Raw genomic sequence first — 23470 nt, forward strand, 5'->3', positions numbered from 1 at the left:
ATAAAGAGAGCAGTGTGTTGAGCTGTCATAGGTTTGAATCTCTTCTTTTCACTTGCTGTCTCCAAACTCTCTGCAATAACACTAATCCAAGAATGAACCAAACTTCTGTCAGATGATAAGATGACATCTGTCAGTTTACGCTGCAATCAAGAGTGAGTGAAAACACGTAAACAGTGAAGACGTTTTATTGGTTCAGCCCGGCACCACGTCTGAACGAAGAACAGCCTGTGTTGAGGACATGAATAATTCAGTTTATCCCAAAACATTTTCAACAGGTCTAAACAGAGCAGGGGTCTGAAGTGGACATGACTGCATATATTGTACATCCTGCAGGCTACGTGTAATGTATGACTGAGGCTCTGAAACGCTAACTAGCAGGACCAGCCCGCTGTGCAAGTGAGATATCTGCAACGACGGAAACACTGAGCCTAATAACATCCGCTATTGTCCTGCTGCTTGGTAAAGAAGGGCTGCACTCCCCCTCAGAATGTGAGTGTGTGTGAGTGTGTGTGTGTGTGTGTGTGTGTGTGAGTGAGAGAGGGACATCATCTGAGGTAGTGTCACTCTTGGGAACGGTATGTCAGCCTCCCTCCTCCCACATATGTTCAGTTCTGTAAACACATCCATATGTAAACTCACACACGCACACTTACGAGTTGTTTTCAGACAGCTTCTTTTATTCTTTTGCTGTCCATAAAAAAACAACAACAAATCTGTTCTTTTTAAATAACAATAATCTTCCAAAACAACATTAAAATTGATTTGCGAGAATGATATTTTTTTTTCTTTCAAATTATGCTAGCTGTCTTCCATGTGTTGCGAAAGTTTTTTTTTCGCGGGCTGTAACTGTCTCCACATGCCCGGAGGAGGGACATAGGGAATAAATAAAGCTTTTGTCAAAGGCCTGCTGGCCCAGTTTCTCCTCTTCTTCCTCTCCTCAGTGTCCCTTCATCAGGCAGCAGAGTGGATTGACATCTTCACTCGGGTTTTATCCACTTGGACACCAGTGTGTATGTATGTGCGTGTATAAGTGAATGAATGTACAGGATGTCAGCTTATAGCTCAAGTGTAATTTTTCACGAGTCTCTCTCTCTGAGCGTCAGATCATCAGAGTTCGTCCCGCGAGGCTCGAGCTGCAGGAGGCGGCGACTCTCCAGAGACGCTGTTCTGCGCCACGGTGCGGATGCTGCCCTGCTGGGCCGTCTTGCGGGGGTGCTGCCGGTCCCAGTCTGTGGCCACGGCCTCGTCGTCCCAGATGGTGGAGGTCTCCGTGTCGCTGATGTAGCCTGGCTCTCCGGTGTAGTGGGTGGGATAGATAAGCAGCGGCTCCGTGGAGAAGGCCTTCAGGTCCCGCGGCTCAAAGTGAGACATGAACGCAGTGCTGAGGAGGATCAGGGACACAAGGCGGGAGAGGGACGAAGAAGTGATTAGTGTGTATATATATATATATATCCCAAAGTGATGTCTTGTGCTGTCCATGTTGACATCCAGAAATGCGATGCCAGTACTTTGTTATGTCTCTGACAGCTTTGTACCAAAGTGAAGAGAAAGGAAGGACTATTATGCTACACTGACTCATATCTTTTTAACTGTCCATACTCAATGTACCGGATTTGAATTTCGCCAGACAGCAGATTTACAGGACATCATATAGAGGAACAGGATACCCTCCTTTCTGCAGCACAATTTAGTCATGACAGGAATGTTTTTTTTTTTATCTCTTGGTACACAATCACATGCTTCATATCAACAGTGGAAGAAGGTGGAAGAATTCAGTCTTTAGAGCCAGTTGAAACTTCTTTAGAACAGTGCTTCATATGTTGTATGTTGAAAGGTAACTAGGGTCTATAAGCTGTCAGATAAATGTAGTAGAATGAACACCACATTATTTCCCCATTCAATTTCAATGGAGAGTTAATCTGCTGTTCGTTTCAGTCATTTTTCGAGCATAAAAAACGCTCAATAATGATCTATTTAATCCCAGCATTTCAAAATCCTCTTCACGTCATCCTATTGTGTCAAACTAAAAACAACACAAAGCTCTACTATCAGCCTGTCATCGCCAGCCTGCAGCTGGGCCAGAGGGAGGAATAAAGGATGTTTGGCCGTCCAATCGCCTGTTTAAAGCCCGTCTGCACTCCATGAGGTCAGGGAAACCCAGACACCTTTATTACACTACAAGCAAATGCAATGAGGCCTTCTTCACTGGGCTTACTGTCTTGTAATTCTCTGCCCTTTAGAGCACAAACTGTCTCAGCATACGGCCTTCCTCTCCCTAAAAACAACACGTGTGACATAATCGCCTTAATTTAAACAGAGCACACAATCCCCTGCTGTTCATTTGTGTAACAAACACATTTTACATATTTTCCCAGCATTTCTGTCCATATTTCTAATTTCTTTCACTTTTGAACAAACTCACCTTCTCTCACTGTTTACCTAGTAATCTACACACACATCTCCATGTATTTATATAGTCTCACTCACACACACACACACACACACACACACACACACACACACACACACACACACACACACACACACACACACACACACACACACACACACACACACCTCTCTACCCCACCCCCATGCTCAAACCTCTATCAATGGGAATCCTGTCCCCTTTTCCAACCAGCAGGAAGAGCCGCTGGCCCACATTCCTCAGAGAGAGAGGGGGAGAGGGGGAAGGGGGAGGAGAGGTGGGTGACACAGGGAGGGAGAAGGTGTGTAAAGAAAGTAAAGGTCTGTTGAGGGGAGTGAGGGAATGTTAAAAGAAATGAAAAATAAAGAAACAGAAATGAAGAATGAGAAGAGAGCCAAGAAAGACAGAGGGGCTGATTTAAAAGGATGAGAACATAAAGTAAAAGGGAAGGAGATGAGGCGGAGGTGGAACGGGGCATGGCAGGAATCCCCGAGCAGAAAAGAAAGAGAAAAGCAGGCATTGTGTGTGCGCTGTGCAAAGCCCCGTACCCACTGAACCCAAAGAACAATCCATGCCCTGTGTGTGAGGGAGCACAGAAGAAGAAGAAGAAGAAGAAGAAGAAGCAGTGTGGGTGGTGCTGGAAAGAAAAAGGGACATAATCAAGGAAGGAGGGAAAGAAAAAGGACATATAGGGAACAAAACTTGGAGTTGAACTGGATGGAGGTTGTGGTCTACCACACGAGAACAAAACTACACCACTGTCTAAAAAGTCGCCAACAAGCACGCGTGTTTGTGTCTATGTATAGATAATTACCATACAGTAGGTCCTTCACTATTTCTGCGCTGGTTTATTGCCCTCGAGTCTGTTTTGGGGCACGCACTGGATCCATGCACGCCTGGCTGTGTTCTATAAATAAAGCTTTTGCATCTTCGTCTTTATTCTGAAAGTGGATTACCTGATATAGAGTGCGCACCTGCGCTCATCTATTTGTGGTCCTCTGTAAATATTTGTCTCTTCATAAACCAGAATGCTAAAAAGGTAGTTTGAACATTTGTGATCTTCTCGTAGCTTTGCGGGTTTTTTTTGCATTACATGCCTCAAATACAACTTCATGCCTTCGTATAGCATGCACACCTTGTTCCTGTTGCGTAAAGTGAAGCACTGTAATTTAAAAATCACAGAAAAAAACCGAAGTAAAGACTGACTTTGGGTGTTTGTTGAACATGACGGGCAGGAACTCGTCGACAGGCAGCATCCTTGTGAAGGGTTTGGCAGCCAGCAGCTTCCTGGCTCCTTGCTGCGACAGCGCGTAGCCGAGCGTCCAGTAGGAGTAGTCGGCCTTGACCAGGTTGTTCACACCGTCCACGGACTGCTCCGGCTGCTGCACCTGCATGCGCTTACGCCCCACGTAGCTGGAGCGGAGACAGAAAGCAAACCTTTAGTTTTAAAACATTCATTAAGAAAAATGAATGAATTACCGCCACAAGGTGCAGCCAAAGGGATACTTGCCTACCCGTTATTTCCACGCTCCTACAACCTCATGGTTATATGCCTCCGCAAACCAGTCAAGTTTGTACATCATATCCATGTCTGTCCAGAATACCATCACTTCATAATGTTATCCTTATCCATAACTTGTGTATTTTCCCTGTGTTTCCTTGTGCATCACCTTCCCCGTGTTCTCCGTTTGTCTCTCTGTGTTTGTTTTGTCTGTGTTTGCTGGCATGGCCGTGGTCTTCCTTGCTCATTTCCCCCGGCTCTGCTCATCACATTCACCTGTTTGCAATCAGCTAATCAAGCTCACCTGGCTCTTATGAGTTCACACATGCTGTATATCTACTCCCGCTTTCCAACCACTAGTCACCAGATTGTGGATTGTTGTGCACAACGCCAGGCCAAACTCAGTATCGGTGCTTCCCAGTGTTTTCTTGAGTTCTGACCTTTTTTTTTTTTTTTTGTCTTCCTGTGCCTCAGAAAAACCTGGCTGACAGCTACGCCAACTTCCCACGCTGTCTTCTTTATCTGCCCATGCCAGCTTCATCACTGTCTCTGTGTCCTGCGCTTGGGTTCTACTCCTGTTCTCAGCAATAATTAGCACAGCCATTCTTAAATTATGGCCAAAAATGAGTTGTGTGAGGTCACGGTGACCTTTGAACACCAAATTCTATTCAGTTCATCCTTAAGTGGACGTGTGTGCTATATGTAATGAAATTCCCTCCAGGCGTTCCTTAGATATATAACCCGAAAACACAATGCCTGCGGCCACAGCTGTCATTGACATGGAGGCATAAACACTCCGAGCGTGTGTGTGTGTGTGTGGATGGGTGTGTGTTTTCTTACATGAGGTCCCAGTCCAGCTGGGTTTTGTCTATGTCATCTACGATGGCCTGGAGCCGTCGTTTGAACCTGGGTTCAAACCGCACGTCGTCCTCTAAAAGAAGAACCCTCTTGAGGCCGCGCTCCAACACCTGAGGGGAAGAAAACACAAACACTTGAAATGAAAGAATAACAGCTGAGGTTTTTGCCAGCTGTCCAGATTGTCCCTTTTTTCTTTACATTATTCCTGCTGATGATTGTGCTGTGTTATTTATCTTATCTATAATATGCATTGCAAAATTACAACAAGGAATACAAACTAGAAGTGGGGAGACACACTCTATTGAACTACACAACCCTTATTCCCCATATTAGTGAATTGCTCTCACCTGTGTCCATATGGAGTGATGGCTGAGGAAGCAACCGATCTCCCCTCTGGTCAGTACTCGGCCTGAGTAAGGGTCCTTGTAGCCCGGCATCATCTCTATTCCTAGAGCCTGTAGCTGGGACGTATTGAGAGCCCTGAGAGAGATGGAGAAGGGAAATGTAGGAGCAGTAGTGGGAAAAGAAAGGTATTCACATATGCAGCTGAGTCTGTCATCAGTGAAAACAGCTTCACTGCAAAACACAACGAAGTCAAACTCAACAAGTTGCAGCAAATAATACATTTTGTCAGACAAACAACGTCTGGAAGAAGGATTAGGACATTCTCAACGGTGGATTAAAGTAAGCGCAGAGGAGGGAAAGTAAGTCGAGGCTTTTGCTACAAACATCAAAGCTTCGTTTAGACAGGAGGTCTGGATATAGATGTCAGAAAGAAGCAGCGACAGACGGAAGAGACGGGACATTGTCTTAGCTGACGTTCAGGGAGCACAGTTAAAGGAGATCGCGTGTTTCAGGTGGAAAAACCTTTCGCCTTCAGCTCAGTTCATCGTGTGCATGCGGCGCTGTGTGACCTACTTTCCGTCAACCGCGTCGATCAGCGTGACATGTAGACCCAGCGAAGACATCGTTTTCAACATCCTGGTTCTTCTGTCCAGCCGACGCTTCAGGTTGACCAGATAAATCTAGACATTTTAACAGAAATAAAAGGACAGTCATTGAAGAGAAAACCTTTTAATTAGCTCTGAAACCTCGTTCTGTAAGTATATTCCGAAGCATAATGCAACAGAAGTTATGGGTCAGAGAGGTATGTGGTGAAGGAAAAGGCAAATAGAGAAGAAAAACTTGGAGACACAACGAAAGGCTACAAAAACAGGAAGTGGGAGTTGCTGATTAACAGTAAATATACAGAGAGAGAGAAGTTGGAGAGCCCCCGTTCCTCCAGGCAGAGCTCGTAACTCACCTTATCGAAGCCCACGGTGTCCTGCGGGGATGGCAGAGAGGACAGGTGCCCAGAGGGCTCGATGTCGTGGTCAACTGTTGACAGAGCGAGGACGGAGGGAGAAAGGTTAAGACAGCAAAAACAGGATGAGAAAATAACCAAACTTCCTCTGGATTCTGGCGGTTTATTTAATTTGCTCTATTTCAAATCTGAGCAGTGAGGGACGCCAAAAGGAGGGAGAAAGTGTGTGGGGGGGGGGGGGGGGGGGGGGGGAGTAGAATAAACAGAGAGAGGGAGGAGGAGAGGGAGAGACGGTACGGAGGAGAGAGGGACGAGGAGAGGGTTTAGAGCAAAGGGATGAGGGGTTGACAGGTTGTTATCACGGCGGGTCGCAGAGGTCAAGAAGGAGAAGAAACAAACCTGGGAGGTGAAGTAATCAAGGCGTGATGGATAGCAAAGCCACAACAGCTGGAAAGTGTTTGTGTGTTTGAACTCACTTAAAGCCTCCGTGATGGTGTGTATGAAACTCTCGCTCTCTTCTTCCACACTCTGCTGCGCTTTAAGAGGGACGGGCAGGAGGCCGTAATGTTCTCTGTTACACACGTACATCTGCACACCTGGAACACGAACACAAACACACACGGTAAATAAAACCTGTTGGCCCAAATATTTCAAACAAACATAGAAATTAGATCCCCCTCAGGTCCTCATACCTCGTCCCACATGCACTAGTGTCACACTAATGTCTGCACGCTACACAAAAGCAAATAAATACTCCCACAGCAAAAATAAACTGACGGGTGGAGGCTCCTTTAAGTGTTGTTGTTAAAGCATAAAGCTTATCCAGTAAATGAAGGATGAATATGGTTACATAGACTGTATGGACAATGTTCAACACAGTGGGAAACAAAGTATTGGATGCTTTGTGAGGGATGAAATACAAAGTGTTGCCCTCTGTAGACACCAAGATGTAGACTACACACATTTAGAGATGAACTATATCAGTGTGTCTGTCCATCAAAACGGTCCCCTCTTTTTACAGCATGTGTTGCAGTAAGAGGTTTCAATTATTGAGTATATTGCATTTATTAAATTGTAAGAAATATGTATTGCTTCATTCCTTCATTTGATTGTGTTTCAATTGATGAAAAATTGCATTTATTGCAAGATTCCTACTTTTTACATTTCAGTTTAGTTAGTTTTAGCATAGTATGGTTTCAAATATGTTTGTTTAAAGCCTGCGTAAGTGTTACTGAGAAGTAAATTTATTCACAAGTGACATAATAGCGAACGCTAAAGTGTAGTGCAACAGAAACAAAAGAAGAGACGCTTCATAACGTCACAGTACGGACTTTAGCCACCATGAGCTATCGGTAATACCAGGACAAGCCAGGCTAAAGAATTGAGCAAGTCTGTGGGCGTTTTATTGCTCATGAATCTGACATTTTATTTGGAAGAAGAAGAATGCATTCAAAAGTGAAATATTCTTATTTTAATGCTGTATATTTACATGATGTGCTATTATGCATTGTTGTAAGTCGGCTCTTTGTTTGCATATCTGTTTATGTTTATGTGAATGCTTTAATGTTTGCTTTTCAGTTTGTAGGGGAATGCCACACACACACACACACACACACACACTCTTGTCTTCTACGTAATGGAACTCTTAATGGCTCGGTTTGTTCCCTCTGGAGGATTACTCACGACAAACACACAAATCTACAAACACTGGTATTGTTGCACAATCGAAACAAACACATGGATCCATTTTTCTCTGCATTCACTCATCTGCTCGAATCTGACACATGTGCATAAAAACAGTAAAAAAAAAGCCCCAGTTTGCAATAGACTACCGATAAATCAAAGAAGTCACAGACAGTCCTCAATGTAGCAGCCCTGCTACAAATGTGGTAGTTTGTTGCGAGTTGAGTTTTTCAAAACGGACCTGCTTGACGAGCCGAGAAAGCAAACACCATGATGTCATCAAATGCCCAGCTGTAGTCCGAGTGAGGAGGGTAGAAGGTCAGGCTCCTGCTGGATTCACGACGCAGGTCTATTAAGAAGGTGCTGTGCACCATGGGAACAGCGTAACAGCCGAGCCGCTTCCACTCCCGGATGGGCTGGTAGTCTGGGGTTCGCTTGTAGTAACCCTGACAGAGAGGAGGGGGGGGGAGATGAAGAGCACCGAGGTTCAGGGGGATGAATCTAGCCGAGCGGATGGACAGGCGTAGGAGTTAAAGTCTCAAACTGTACCTGTGGGGTGATGCCGCACCAGAAGTTGGAGTAGAGCGAGCGAGACTCTAACATGGGAGCAGCCAGGGTCAGGTTTTCAGCCATCAGCAGGTTCAGCACGCGGGGGTTGGTCAACAGGTTGTCACTGTCGACAAACTGAAGAGGGGGAGAGGGGCCGAGTGTACAAGTCACTCGTCATATCGTGTAAAAGCTGAAGCTAAATTGGAGAGACTTGTGGTTTATCTCTAACAAATCATCAGCGGTTTCATTCATGATTCACAATCACTGTGACTGTTTTTATTGGTATTTTATTTATTGCTTATTTCATTAAGTTGCTGAATTGCTTTTGTCTTTTCTGTTTGTTTCATTGTCCACACCGTCATATTTTTTTGCTCGTCAGTCATCTGTGAAGTACTTTGAACTGCACTAACCTGTATGAAACGTGCCGTAGAAATAAAGTTTGATGGATTGATTTTTACCGGACACTTTGTGTGACTATTACTTCACCAATGCTGTTTGCTGACGCAGCTCCCTCAACCGTACCAACCTCCTCCTTATGTGCTACACTTTTGGTGTTTGTTGGACTAAAACTATGTGTCGATTACAACTCTCCCGGCAGAATCTTTGTTGCTGGTCGAATTGCTCAAGAGCTCCCTCACAGAGCCGAACCTTTTCTACGAAATTAAACCGTATAAGCTTTTGCTATATAAATAGTATCGAAGTCGTACTAGTATGTAGTCGGCCCATCGTTCCCTGGCAGCCTTTAGCGCCGCCTGTCTCAGCTTCATCACATGGTTGAACCTTGAAGGAGGCCAGTGCTTCGGCCCCCACTCATCTGTGTAGGACCTGATATAAAAGATACAAGGGAGGTAATGGGTCGTCACCATTTCATTATGTGAGGAAAAAATTGATGTTAATGAATGATTGCTCACTTGGGCTCCTCCATGGGTCTCCACTCCACGTAGTGGTAGACGCTCTGGGCTCCCTTCAGCCATTCTCTCAGCATAGCAGTGGTGTTGTCCCCATTATGATCCGTCGCTGCCCTGAAACACCAACGGAGACAACACGGGGCGTCACGCGAATGAAGCACACTCTTCAAACTAGCGCATCTGCTAAATGGCATGTCAAGACCGTTTCTGGGAATGAGACCGTTTGGAAAAATGAGAAGCTGAGTCAAACATGAAGCAGAATTCTGAGTCATGACATTCAGACAGCATGTTACAGTAGGAGATGTCCAGGCTTCCAAATTTATCCAATTACTCTCTTGATGTCACAACAGGCAGCCTCAGTGTTTCAACGCTTCCTCACTGCCTAATTAACTGCTGCTGGAGTCTGAGGAGCCACAGTGCTGACAGACGTCGGCTCTGAGGAACTCTGGGTAAAAAAATAGCGAAGGCAGGTATACGGCCACGATGACGTCCATCAAATTAACTCGCCCTGAGGTTTGTATTTTTTATTTAATCTGAATGCGAATATTGATGCACTGTGTCTCAACAACTCTACACAGAAATATTGGACAGACAGAGACAGAATAGCAGTATGTAAGCAAATGATGTCAGTGTGAAAGTTGCTGCTGCTGTTTATTTGTCACTCGTGCGGTTTGCACTCTACGGAGCTGTTTCGTAACTGAAAGATTTCCACTCCAGCTCTCAAAGCGGACTCACAGAAGACACTGCGACTACTGTAGGTGTGAGTGTGTACATATAAATCTGTGCAAGAGAAATTAAAACAGCAACTGTACCACTGTGCAGTTCCGTATCACTATATGAGTTTCAGAAAAACAAACAGCGCCCGGCTTTGCATTTAAATTGCCCTTTAAAAAGGAAAGGCTGAAGCTTGTACTTGAATGCGCACACACACACACACACACACACACACAGATGGAGTTTTCCCACTGCTTGCTGTAATATTTCTCGCTGTCCTCCATCCAAAATCATACCCAATTTTAGACTGGCTGGACAGAGATAGAAACGCACACACTTGCAGTATGATAACATTTACGCACAATTTGCATTTCAGAAACACCTGTTTTCACACGGACATGCACACAGATGCTTATACCACCGGAAAAACTACACACATGTAAAAATCACACATAGACATGCACAGTCTTGCTTTGCACACGTGGATTAGTCGGAGAAGAGGCAGAGCCCTCTCGGGTTTGGAATTTCAATAATCTTCAGTCAGACAGATAAATGTCATCACACATAACCAGCAGCTGTGGAGGAGCGGTGAGCCTGAAGGAGACACAGCGGTTAATAATTTGAATAGCATATGTGTGTGTGAGTGTGTGAGTGTGCATGCCTACACTTGCCGATGTGGGACAAAACATAAGGATGTTCATTTTTGTGTCCTGGGAATGTTGTTTTTACAGCAGTGTGGATGGTGATTTATCGGTTGCAGAAGTGGTAGTTTACCTTTTTAAATGTATGTAATAATGGGGGAAGCTGCCGCTTGATGATCGGCTTTTGTTTTTTGTTTTTTTTGTCAGCGTAGGCTAAAGAAACACTGGAACACCTGACTTGCAGGTAATGAGTACATGTGCACACACATTAAACATGTTCTTTCAACCGCTAAACTGCACATCGCTGGGGGAAATAAATGTGTTTCTACACGCCATCTTCCAATGACAGAGTCAGCTCCAGGCAGAGATTTAACAGGAGGGAAATACATACATACATACATACATACATACATACATATATATATATATATATATATATATGTATGTATATATATATATACACAGTATATATAACAATGAGGAGGGAGAAGGGGTGAAAAAGAGCATGTGTTTGAATCACTTTATTTTACTGCTAAAACTAAAATGTTATCGCCAATAAAGATCGTTTTTGGTGAATTTCTCAAAGAGCTCATTAAAATCCCTCTAAAATTAATGACCAGACTAAATTTGTTTTGCAAATATCACATTAAAATGCTAATGATGCATTTTCTTTGGCTCACAAAAAGTGGAAGGAATATAAAATCTCAGAAGAGTCCCTTTTATACTTTCACAAGCTCTTGTTGGCAGGACATATTACTCATGTGTCCTGGCAATCAGTCGGTGAAGGTTGAAGGTCTACAAAAGAATAGAAAGCTCCATGATCTCGACTGAACAATTACTTCCATATAAAAAGAAGCAGATTTTGCCACTAAAAGAGAAGCAGTAACCCAATTGTGTTCTGGAGATTATCAGGCTAAAATGTAACTAGACATATCTATCTATTGAGGATGACGTGTAACATCTTTAATGTTCCTGCAAGCTCTCACTCTGTACACACACACACGTATTGCAAAGAGAGCGAAACAAAGAACGGCTTCCGTTCATTCGTCCGCTACATGTTTGATCAGGCAAAGAAAACCGCATCGAGTAAAATTCATCTTTGCCTCAAGATGTGCCTCATTTTGCGCTTCCCATCACGTCTATGGAGTCCTCCTCTCCTCAATTTCCTTTCATTTTAGATAGGCTTGTCTTTCTTCCTCTACCTTCAGGCGAGATAACCCACCGCAGATGAACTGTACTGTGCTGTGACCTCGTTGCCAAAGAGGCTTCGCAGTTTCCTGCCAAATACTTCAGCTGTGTGAAGCCGATGCCTGTGAAACAACAGGACCATGAATATTTGATCAAACTGTGGGGATACATCCGCATCCAGCAACATACCCTGGATGTCTGACACTATTCAAATGGATATTTGAGGTGGTTATCTTATGCATCTCTGCACAAAGACACAATATGGGCTCCCTCCTCACCCCTCCATACCTCTAGAGCTCTCTCTTTCTCTTCTCCCGCTGCATCTCCTCTTGCCCGTTTTGAAGTTCACAGTAAATTGCAGCTTCATTAATCCGCTGCCTGCAGCATTGAGGTTGGGCATCCTCTCCCCCTTTTTCTGTCTTTACGACCATCATCTGGACACCACATGTCTCCCCAGAGCTCACCTTCACGCCCCGCCACTCCCTCCATCGCTTCATCGAGGTCCATTTAAGCTGATTTTGATACTAAAGCTATTTGGTTTGTTTACTGCAGCAATCCCGCAGTTAAATGTTCTAATGTGTTGGTCATATCTGCATCTCCATCCCCTACAGTAATGTGATCATCAAGCCACTTCATCACTCTCTCTGGCTCTCTCTCCCTCACACTTTTTTTTTTTTCGGGTTATCCACTGCAGGAGTGTGTCAGGTAACAGGGAAAGTGTCCCACATCTGGCCTTAAACACAGAGGCTTGTCTCAGACACTGGCCCTTTTAGGTAAACACAGGTCTGAACTGATCCGGCAGGCCAGTGTCAGCTGACTGTTGATTAAATAAACAATCTAATATCGTTGCCAATAATGAATGGGTGCTGCATGTAATTAAGAAGCAAGAAACCCTCTTTCAGACCAGAGCGCAGATGCCTTTAAAACATAATAACTCTGCCAGTGTGTGTGTGTGTGTGTGTGTGTGTGTCTGAGGCTGACGTGGTTGCAGGCCTCTTGATGACCTTGCAGGGCACTGAGGAAAGAGGAGGGGTTGGTTGGTTGGACGGCTGGAGAGATGGAGGTGAAAGGGAAATTCCTCATGACTCTCAGGGTCAACAACAAGTAGCCAGCACCGGTGGGCTTGCACTGAAGTGTAATATTCAGTATTCATATTCAACTCTGGGAAAATATATTCATCATGGTCAGATATAAAGGGAAGCCAGTGTTCACTGTTGGTAGGAGACAGAATGAGAGGAGCCGCCAGCGCTGCATTGCAATTCACTACCCTGACCCAAGTCTCCCATAAGGTGTAGTATGGGAAACAGAGACAGGACTCCCAGATGGGAGTCATTCATTACAAAACAAAAGCTTTTCAGTCGGCACATAGGCAAAAAAATTTGCGTTTTTGTGTATGCAGCTATGCAGCCATTTGGTATGATGGGGGAAAAGGTGTCTGAAGGTATGAGATCAGGTTAACACTGATGCATTGTAATCTCATGGGATGGCATATTTGTTTTTAAATTGTAATATCTCCAATCTACCTTCTTTACCTGCAGTTCTGGGCCTTTTTTTTTTGCAAACTCCCTGGTTAGAAGCTCAGTCATCGTAAGAGCAAGCCTCTTCTAGTTAACTTCCATTCGCTCTGGAATATTAGCTGGCTGCCAAGTCTTTTTCTTTTTACCAAAACTCTAAATATTGGTTCCAAAACACGTTGAGCTTGTTGCTCTTTTTCCCCTCCAGGTCAATGAGTATTTAACTGTTTTAATGAAACAAATGGACACAAGCTAACTATTTACACTCTAAACACCCAAAAGAAAATCAGTCATGCAGTCGAGGTGATGAAGGAACAGAGAGTTGTTGGGAAAGAGAGAGGAAATGAGGGGGGGGTGAGCACAGTGGTTAAGCAGTGAAATTGATGACACACACACAGACAGATGGATGCTGCTAAAATTATATTTCCTCTATGAAAACATGGGCACCAGACTTTCTCATGAATACTCTGTTCATGAGAACATTGCTCTGAACACTTTCCCTCACCGATGAACAGTTTCATCCTCCCAATCTTTCTCTTCACTTCTCCAATATTTCTCGTTCCCCATCCAGGCCTCTCCCTCTCCAGATGAGAGTGCTCGTACCAAGATGCCATTGTGTTTAAAGTGTTCGCTAATTCTATTATCGCTGTGCTGCCAAGCTCTGACAATAATGCTGGAAGTGAGCTGGTGCACATGGGGCATCTGAGCAGGAATTCACTACAGTCTCTAGACAGGCACAGACATTTTCACTCCAGGAGGGAGAGACAGAGAGAGAGACAGAGAGAGAGATCTATATAAAAAAGGCTCAGGAATTAGAAAGTCAATTATCTTTGTTTACTGAAACTTGATTGAACAGATATGTCGGGTCGACAGAGAAAACTTTCCCACGAATACCTTCTTGCTACAGGGCCGAGAGGATTGGGCTGCACTGTTGGCAGGTACACCGTCGTCAGCTGCACCTCAGCTCTACAGAGAGATTTGCGGCTCAGTGAAAGGCTGGCAAAGATTAGGCTCTGAAGTCACTGTTTGAAAAATGGACATTGGGCCACTGAGTAATTCCAACTATTAACACCATCATTATGTGTGAAATGTCTGTATTTCCACTGATACCCTGCAGCTTTAGTAATAAAAGACACTCTCGAGTTAGACTGAACGCCCATTTCAAAGTGATGCGTCACCAACCACATTATGTGCTTTATGTCTTTTTCACACCAGAACAGTAAGAACACATCAATGAGCCACACTGCATTCTCCACAGACCACCAAATATGTATTAATCCACTGCTGAAAATAGTCCCAAACAGATGCACCGCTTACTCCTGTTTGAGTAGCATTTGCTAAGAGCTACAGTGCCCTGCTGTTTGAGGAAATCATTCGGCCTGCTTTAGTAAAATAGACCAGAATTTTAACTTTATTCGGTCCTTATTTCATTGTAGTTATTTACTTCATTAAAAAAAGCAAGTGAAGTGTGATTAGGATGATAAGGATGATAAGGATGGAAGTTACTCCAGATGTAGTTGCATTACCTGAGAAAAGCGACGGCTGACTTTCTCACAGCTGGGAGCCGCTGCCAGATGTGCACCAACTACTTAATCTGAAGACATCTGAGACTCAAATTAAACTAGTCGTGTCTGTAAATGAGCGCTTGGCTTTGATGTCAAATGTTCTGTAAAATGTTCCGGATATGGGTGGCTTTCTAAGTTTGTATATGGTGTGTGCAACGTCAGGTTTTTTTAAAAAGCAAACTGTGCTCCAGTCCAGAAAGAAGATACCAGCATCTCCCTCTGCTCCAGTGAGTTTCTTTCATTACCAGCTGCTTATCTGGAGAATATCACCCTGCCTTTATTGGAGATTATACCAAATACCTGAGCAGATGTTAAAAGACCTTTTTAGTTTCCCATGGATTGGATGTGGCTGCAAAATACGACTCCTCAGGTGACACTGATTGGGAGGTCAGAGATGATTGCAGCCTGTTACTCCACATATGGAGGATCTGGCTCGCCGTGGGCCTTGTGAGGCAACTGGGAAAGTGAATGGAAAACAGGGGCCGAGCCAGAGGAGCAGAGCGGAAACACACACCCATCATGTGTGTTATAGCATTCAAACACACACACACACACACACACACACAGCCATATGTGAAAATAGACATGCATGCTCGCACATTTGTACCCACACGATGAAGATAATCAAACCCACTCTTCTTATTACAGAGTGCCAGTACTGTGATCTAATCTGTACTGACACACACCAAAAGCATATGCTGCTAATCACAAACACCCATTTTAACACACGATAGCCCGTTTTCCCATTTTCTGATAATTTATTCCATACACTTGGATAAACTGCTCTCCTAAAATGGCCAAGTCCCTGCATGATAATCTGTGCTTCACTGGTGCGTTCCCACAGAGGAATGGAGCCTGAGGTAACACACCTGGCACGGGGAAACACCTACGGCCACGATCCAACGCCACAAAACTCATAACCTTTTAAGCTTGTGTGATTATTTCCATTTTCTTTCCAGTTCTAATATACGTCAGTCAGAGGAACTGAAAATACAATGTAAACAATATACAATATATTTGCTCATTAAATAAACAACACTAAGCCAAACACACCTCCGGGCACCTCTTGCATGCTCAAGCTTCCCATGCATATTTATGTTTTTAATAGACAAATCATAGACCGATGTGTATTTTCTATAGTTACATAATATTACAGACAACCTGTTCCTTATGATTGCAAATATCTGATGTTTTTGATTAATTACAAAATAATTGCTCACATTGGAGATATTGATGACTTGTTAGAAGTGATATTATTATGTACACACCTTATTAGTTGCACCTGTGTCGGTTGTCGTTTTAACGTGCCCCGAAGAAGACTGAGTTGAAAAGCTTATTTGCTCTATTTGAGGCTTTTTCATTTTTTTGCAAAGCCGTGTGCCTTGGTATTTTTTGGTTAGGACTTATTGATCACAAAGCTAAGTATAAGTCAAATCTCTGTCTTTTTGGTCTCGTTCTCCATATTATTGAGGACATTTAAACCTGCAACAAGCTCAACTAACTTTCTTTTAAAACTTTACACACATTTGTTTATCCTCCAAATTTCGCACATTTTTCATGCTTGACTCACAACAACATAATGTATCTTCAAATATTGAACAGAAATTGTTGAATTATATCTATTAGAGATTATTAATAGGTAAAAAAAACATTTTAAAAAAGGTAAAATGACATTGTGTTTCAGTCCCAGCAGTTTAACCAGAGGGACACCGAGGCCAAGCGAACACACACTTAAGTGTCCCATTAGGGTACGGACATGTCCTGCTTCAAAAGCCTCTTAAAAAGTCAAATTTGACACTAGCTGAAAGAAGAACAGGTCGCTGTAAAGCTCAACACTGCCGTCAGCATAAACTGTACAGTCAAGAAGAGCTTTACTCAGCATTCAAGTCCGAAGTTTCACGGTCCATTTATTGCTGTGGTATATATTGTTCATGCCATATCACATGGGGACAAATCATTTCTATCAAACGCTTGAGTGACTCTGGATGATACGGAGTATCCAATAATCTCACATCAATCTCCTCATGACATGATAGTAGATACAGGATACTATTACATAAAGCTTCCCTCAGAGTCTGACAGGAGCTACAGCATACACAGTATTCAGGGCACATCTGTCACTAAGGCTTTCAGCCTGTATGTATTTGTGTGGAACTGTGGAAAATTCTTTACTTATAGAGTCACATCGTACCTTTGGGTGCATCAGGATTTATAGTGGTTGTACAACCATAATTATATAATTGGTTGTTAAAGGTTAACAAGTGGAAAATTCATACCACAAATCCCCATCCCTGCATTGTCTATCACAATGATAGACATAAATATGGAATAAGTGGTCGTATGATGAATTAGTAAATAAATAAACATGACATTATGAAAGCGAGAAAGCCAGTCATGCGGGGAAGGCCGATGATGTCAGCGCTCAGACATCCTCTTTATGGATCAGTCCACAAATCAGCGCAGCACCTGGGAAAGCACTTCCCCACGATGAACACAGCCGGCAGGCAGCAGGCGGCCAACAGCCAGCCAGCCGTGTGAGGAACAAAACAATAATAGGCCTAAAACCTTAAGGCAAACACAAAGTTCACACCTTACGAAATCCTCTTATGATTTACTTTGAAGGGGCTTACTAAAAATAGTAACTCTAGTAAAAAAACAAAAAACTGTTAGTTGGCAAAAGATAAAAGCTGTTGAATTCTTAACTCCACCTCTCACTCATTGGGAGCCCAGTTAGCTCTGGGATGCTATGAGGAACTATGTAGCCTCGGTTGCATGTCGTCCATCCTTCTATTCCCTTCTCAATATTTTCATGTCACTCTCCAATGTTATGCGTTAAAGGCATTTGGTTAGCTTAGCACAAAAGCTGGAGTCTCCACTGGCTGTCTGGCCACCAAAACCCCCTGTAAAACCACACCATGGCAGTTTTACACTTTTGTACATGACACAAATAACAAGCTGATAATTAGTGAACTTTAGCGGAGCTAGTAGGGAGATAGCTAGCCAGGCTAGCAGACCGTTTCCAGTATTTAGCTAACCTGCCGCTGGCTTTAGCTTCTTACACCCTGGACAACTTAAACGTAACCTTTATTTTAACCGTCACATACGTTCAAGAGTTAAGGAGCAGTGGGCTGTTGTAAACGTCCCGGGGATCAACTTGGGGTTCAGAGTCTCGCTCAAGGACACTCCTGAATGCGGACAAGGATCCTTGCGGAGCCAATTATCGAACCGCCAACCTTGTAATTAAAGGACGGCCCGCTCAGAACCCCTGAGGCACAGTCGCCCCCAGAGTTTCTTCAGCTTTCACTGGCCAGATTATTAACCTCTCTTGCGATCAACATGAATACTCTTTTAGTGCTGTCCTGATGGGACAGACTAAACAGCAACACAAAGAGTACTGGTGGTCAAGCTACTGTGGGAATGTGGATTAACCAACCTGCTAAATGCCCTCTTGGTAATTTCCCAACATTGTTGACAACCTTCTCTCGGCCCCCCTCTTTCTCTAATGCCCCGCATTCTTTCATTCTTTAACAGCAGTGTGTGAGTCTTACTCGCCGCTCTGCTACCTCTCTGTCAGACCTGCAACCACTTGCAGAAGGAAGACTTGTAAAGGCACATTTTACTGACCAAACAACTGTCAGCATGAGTCAGGGGCTGAAGCAACAGGGTGTGATGATGACCTGGGTGATCATAGCAGATGATCATGTGAACAGGTCCAAACTGGAAGCTTTGGTCCTCCAAACAGCTTCAGACCAGCTAAAGCATGTCTAGATATTTGGAAACATGCATGATTTTGTCATCTAACCAGGTTGTTAAGCTGTTTAAGACTCTTTATAGCTGCAGTTAACTTTAAAAACCATTGAATCAGCTGTGTCAAGTGATTCGTTGTTTTTCTTCGGGCGCGGTGGAATCTTGCAAATCCCGCATTTCTTATTGCAAATCTTGTATGAAAATGGTAATACCAGACGGCTGTGAAACTACGAATTAAGTTCAAAACTCTGTATTATGATAGTACTGCAATGCAATTACAGGCTTTTCTGCCATGAAGCAAGAAAAAATTGAACTGTAGAGTAAATTGTCCCGGATCAATGTTTTGAATCAGGTTTGTCCCTCCATAGTGTGAACTGCATTTTCCCCAAGACCAGAGAGGGAAATGTATTTAACTTTCCTAACCGCAGAACTTTCTGCAACTGCTCATCCTCATAAACTTTCTTAAAGTTTAAACTATAATGCATGCACATTCACACAGATGCAGCACAACCAAAACACAACATTTCCCTGCTCCCATTGGAGCAGAATCTAGAGGTCGAAGAGCGAGCTGTGGTCCTGCTGCTGCACTATTAAGTGTCTCTCCTCTTTTATCTCCCCCCTGATTATTATGTTTAATCATCTACATCCTTCTTCTCTACTCCTCCTTGCTCTGTCTCCCTTGGATTGCATGTTTGGAATGAGTAGTGGGAAGGAATAACAATCCTCTGTTCGGCTCAGGCCTGAAGCTCCAGAGAGGAACAAGGGGGAGGAACATTGTGTCCCCGCACAAAAAAAGCAGGGCTTCACAGCCTCTCACTGTAGCTGCCCCAGAACTCTAATCTGTCCGCCATCTATCGAGACAAGCTGTTGATCGCAGTGAAGTGGAGAGACCTGGCTGTTTTACGGGTAATGATGGTGTGTCGAGTACAAACGCAAAGCTCTTGGCTCCAGTCCAGCTGGAGACCCTCGTCTCACATCGTCCCCCTCGCTCTATTTTCCTCTATTGAAGCATCAAAAAAATGTCATGAGACAGGTTTTATATAGTAGGAATGTTAAATCATCTTGAAGTAAAATGTCACTGGATTTGCTTTTGTCCTTTACTACTTCTCTTCTCTTTTGAAACTGTAGTTGTCCTGATGTCATATTGTCACTCACTTACTGCTCCTTCACACACTGTGAAAAGCTATAATGTGGATTTAATTTTTAGTGAGAGTTGAATCACAATTTGGCATTTATTGGGTGGTTTGGCTTACATGTTGGGCAGTAATGATGATGACAAAAAGAAGCAAAGAGGCGCAGGGCTGCGTGAGTGAGGAGTACTTTTCTTTACTGATTTAGCCACAAAATGCCAATTAAGTTTTTCATACTGGGAAAAATCCTCATTCTAACATAACTTGAGATGTTTTGAATATCCCAATTGCCCGTCTTTTTCTTCAAATGTATCTCTCCCACAGAAACAAATCAGCACCACATACTACAGCGACACTGTTCGGTGGTTTTTATTTTCATTTGATCCATTTAACGGCTTCTTGGACGACCCTCATGCTGCAAACACGGTTTTCTCAATGTGCTAAATAGGCTCCTATGTGTTCACTAATAATCTTACTGGATTTGAAGCACAGTGCATTATAAACTCTTCTACAAACATCAGAACACTTTATGTCGGGCCACAGTAGTGGAAAGATTAGGCTCTGCTGTGGCTGTTGACCATAAATGAAATAAACAGCCCCACACAGGCTGATGACTTATATGTGTCCTTATTCTGTCACGCCAGGGACAGTTTGCTGTTACGACCAACACACTTGGACTTATCTGCTTCAAATAGACACTGTCATTTTTTGTTTATGCACTGACTGCAGGGCGGAGAGATGCCACTCATAACTGATGGGGGGGCCCTTCCTCTGGAAGTTAAACTGCTCACAAAGCCATGTTAGCTCAGTCATCAGCTCCAGAGAGACGGGCCCCTTCCTCTCTCTCTGTATTGAGTTTCTCCAGCCTGCAATTATGTGTGTGTTTTGGTGAGGGTCTTTCTGAATTAGGAACAGACAGTCTCTCTGCCAACAAAAGTGAGGCATTCAGCAAAGGAAAGGGTGGAAAACGAAGCACAAGAATGCCAGCCGGAGTGCAACAGGGTCATTGGGGGGGGCGCATTGCAAACGTCCACCACCAGAGCTGACTGTTATGTCTTCAACCTCACATTCTTCACATCTGCTGCACTTTGATGATAAACCTGCCTCCATTCCAAATCTCTCAGATTCTGTGTGACTTTCTATCAGATCTGCCTGCATAACCCTCATCCAGACCACATTTTACGCATGACTTCCCAAAACTCTCACGCAGGCACGCACACGCACCCCTCCCCAATCCTGCTGTCTCCAACTCAATGTCTCCTTTCATCCCCTCACCTGCAGGGTGCCCCTTTGATAACTTTATATTATCTCAGTCTGCTCCTATGAGACCAAACAGGACCCTACCTGGTGAGAGGCCCCCCAATTCATACCTGGTAGCCCTGCTGTTTTAAAGCCCCGTTTCCGCAGGTTTGTGCTGAATCAGACGAGAGAGGGGGGGGGGGGGCGTGATTAAGGGTTAAGCCTAACCCAACATGCACAGCAGCCCTTTCATCTTCTACCACAGCGTGCAATTTGGAAGCTGGCAGGCACGCGAGGTAAGTGCATCGTAAAACGCAGCAACAGGTCTGCTAACCGATACTGGCGATCTGTTGTTATAATTAACTCGGACACACGCTGCGTCCCCATTGAGCGCAACTCCACTGCAGAATATGTCCTCTGAAAGCACTTGCATTTGAAACTATGGAACAAGTATGCGTATAACTCTTAAAGAACAGTTGCAGAAATCTTTGCACAACATTAGTTAGACAAAAAACAACCACAGTTATCTCCATCCCACACAGATAGCCTCTACTGCATCCCAGTTTGTGTCTCTCACCAGATCGCTATGCGCTCCTTCGGGTACTCCAGCCTCTCGATGCAGCCCAGGTAATGTGGCAGGCTGTGCGCTGCGTTACGAGCCACAATGGCGATCATAACTTTTGGCTTTAGCAGGGAGGACTCGGGCTTCATCTGCTCCTGCACCAGCGTCTCCAGCTCGGACACCACAGCGGCCAGCAGCGCCCACAGCACACCGACTCCTAGGGCCCCGACCGCCCGCATCTTCGCTTACAGGATTCCGCCGTGAGTCGCCCGACCTGGACCTGGAGTCCTGAGGCTGAGCGAGAGGGTGGAGAGAGTGCGCGAGGCAGGGGGAGCGAGCGAGAGAGTCGCGGTGGGAGGGGGAGAGAGAGAGAGGAAGGGAGGTGAAGCTGGGGGATAGGCTGGGTGGAGGGTTAAACCCTCCTACACCCGCACACATGGCTGCTGCTGCGGCACTTCCCCCTTTTAATGAAAAATAGTGCAAAGATAATAAAAACAAAATGTCTCATGGACACACAAACCACTAGTTATTGAGTTTCTGTGCTGGATGCTGAACGGAGCTTTCCGTCAGTGCTTTCATTCAATATTTGTCAACAAAATGTGAAGGACACCATGTTCTAAACTCATCATCACCCATGATGCCTGATGTCTGCAGCCTGTTAGTTATGCTTCTCCTTAATTATCCTACTTCCTGCATGCGTCTGTCCTTTTCCATGCCTTCGCCCCTTGACATCATCTTGGATGCTGCAGAGCAATGACATCAACCTTCTGCCAGACTGCTGCACCTTTTAACCTCTTTAAAAAAATTAAAAAAAACAACTTAATCTTAAGTTGATCTATTAGCAAAACAGCAGTAGTTACAGTAAGTTACAGCAACAAAAGTATATTTTTTAATTGCATTAAGGGGTTTAATTTGACTTCCTCCCTATTTATCATCTATAAGCAGTAAATGTATACAAACACATTGCAACATAGTTATAAAGTATACATGTATTGTATTTTAAGTATACAAAGTTTTGGAGATGCATGTTTTTCACAGGACAGTGACAATATGACATTCCTTAATTACGGGAATGTAAATTGCAACTAACCAAGATGATGGTGAGACAATCCAAAATGAAAGATATAAAATAACAGAAGTACAAATATGGGAAGAAATATGAATTTTCCTCCTCGCAGAAGAAAAATCAAAGTTCAGGACTAAAAGTGGCATGAATTTACTGGACAACATCAACAGTATCTGAAAAAAGTTTCTTGAGGACAAAAACTCTGTGGCATAAAACCATCCAATAAAACGCTGAACAGTCATGGCACCAAAACAAAACATGTAAGCAGTGCATTTCAAAAGAGAATGTTCCAAACCAATATGACACCGTGACAAAAACATTTAATCAAATTGGCACCAAAACACTTTCCAGCTTTCCAAACTTCCCACAGAAAATCACAAATTTGCTGTAAATATGTTGTACAGCTACGTAAAGTCTATAGAAACCTATCCACAAATATATCATTTCAACTCCAAAAGTTGGCACCCATGCTCCCAATGCTATCATAATATTATACCGCGTGTTCTTAGATGATTACAGTAACCCTCTAGTAACCTTTTTTTTTTTTTTTTAAATTGTAGTGCAGTCACAGCGCAGACAGACAGCTTCCTTCTGTCCCCGTCTCGACTCGGCTCTGTTTATTTGAGCTAGGATCTCTGCCACTTGGTAATGTTTTCCCTCCTCGTTGAGGTAATGAGAGTACTCTGCCATGTGCTCCGTTGTTGGATGCTCTGAGGATCAGGGACAGACAGAGAGCGACGATTTCAATCTGTCGGGGTAATCCATTAGCTCCCTCTAGTGCTTTCCTACAGACATTTAAGACCTGTAACATGAAGGGGCCCACTACAAAGTCCCCTCTCTCTCTCTCTCTCTCTCTCTCTCTCTCTCTCTCTCT

The 23470-nt window shown here is 43.9% G+C and overlaps 1 protein-coding gene across 2 annotated transcripts in view; it reads right to left on the bottom strand.

Annotated features, from left to right (window-relative positions):
- Positions 1-171: 171 nt before the first annotated feature.
- Positions 172-23470, bottom strand: part of colgalt2b (collagen beta(1-O)galactosyltransferase 2b) — a 26823-nt gene continuing 3524 nt past the window's right edge. Inside the window, exons 2-13 of one of the 2 annotated variants that reach the window (XM_031864011.1) lie at positions 21546-21824; positions 9234-9344; positions 9030-9147; positions 8323-8457; positions 8015-8219; positions 6567-6686; positions 6091-6164; positions 5706-5812; positions 5135-5267; positions 4770-4897; positions 3635-3841; positions 172-1381 (exon numbers count right to left, since the gene is read on the bottom strand). In XM_031864011.1, the coding sequence (XP_031719871.1) occupies positions 1108-1381; positions 3635-3841; positions 4770-4897; positions 5135-5267; positions 5706-5812; positions 6091-6164; positions 6567-6686; positions 8015-8219; positions 8323-8457; positions 9030-9147; positions 9234-9344; positions 21546-21769 (1836 nt within the window). In that variant the 5' untranslated portion in view covers positions 21770-21824 and the 3' untranslated portion in view covers positions 172-1107. Of the gene's footprint in view, positions 1382-3634; positions 3842-4769; positions 4898-5134; positions 5268-5705; positions 5813-6090; positions 6165-6566; positions 6687-8014; positions 8220-8322; positions 8458-9029; positions 9148-9233; positions 9345-21545; positions 21825-23470 lie in introns of those variants that run through there. The other variant, XM_031864012.1, reaches the window with a different exon arrangement.

Source organism: Anarrhichthys ocellatus, unplaced genomic scaffold (genome assembly GCF_004355925.1).
Source record: "Anarrhichthys ocellatus isolate YVR2014 unplaced genomic scaffold, GSC_Weel_1.0 scaffold30, whole genome shotgun sequence".
NCBI lineage: Eukaryota > Metazoa > Chordata > Actinopteri > Perciformes > Anarhichadidae > Anarrhichthys > Anarrhichthys ocellatus.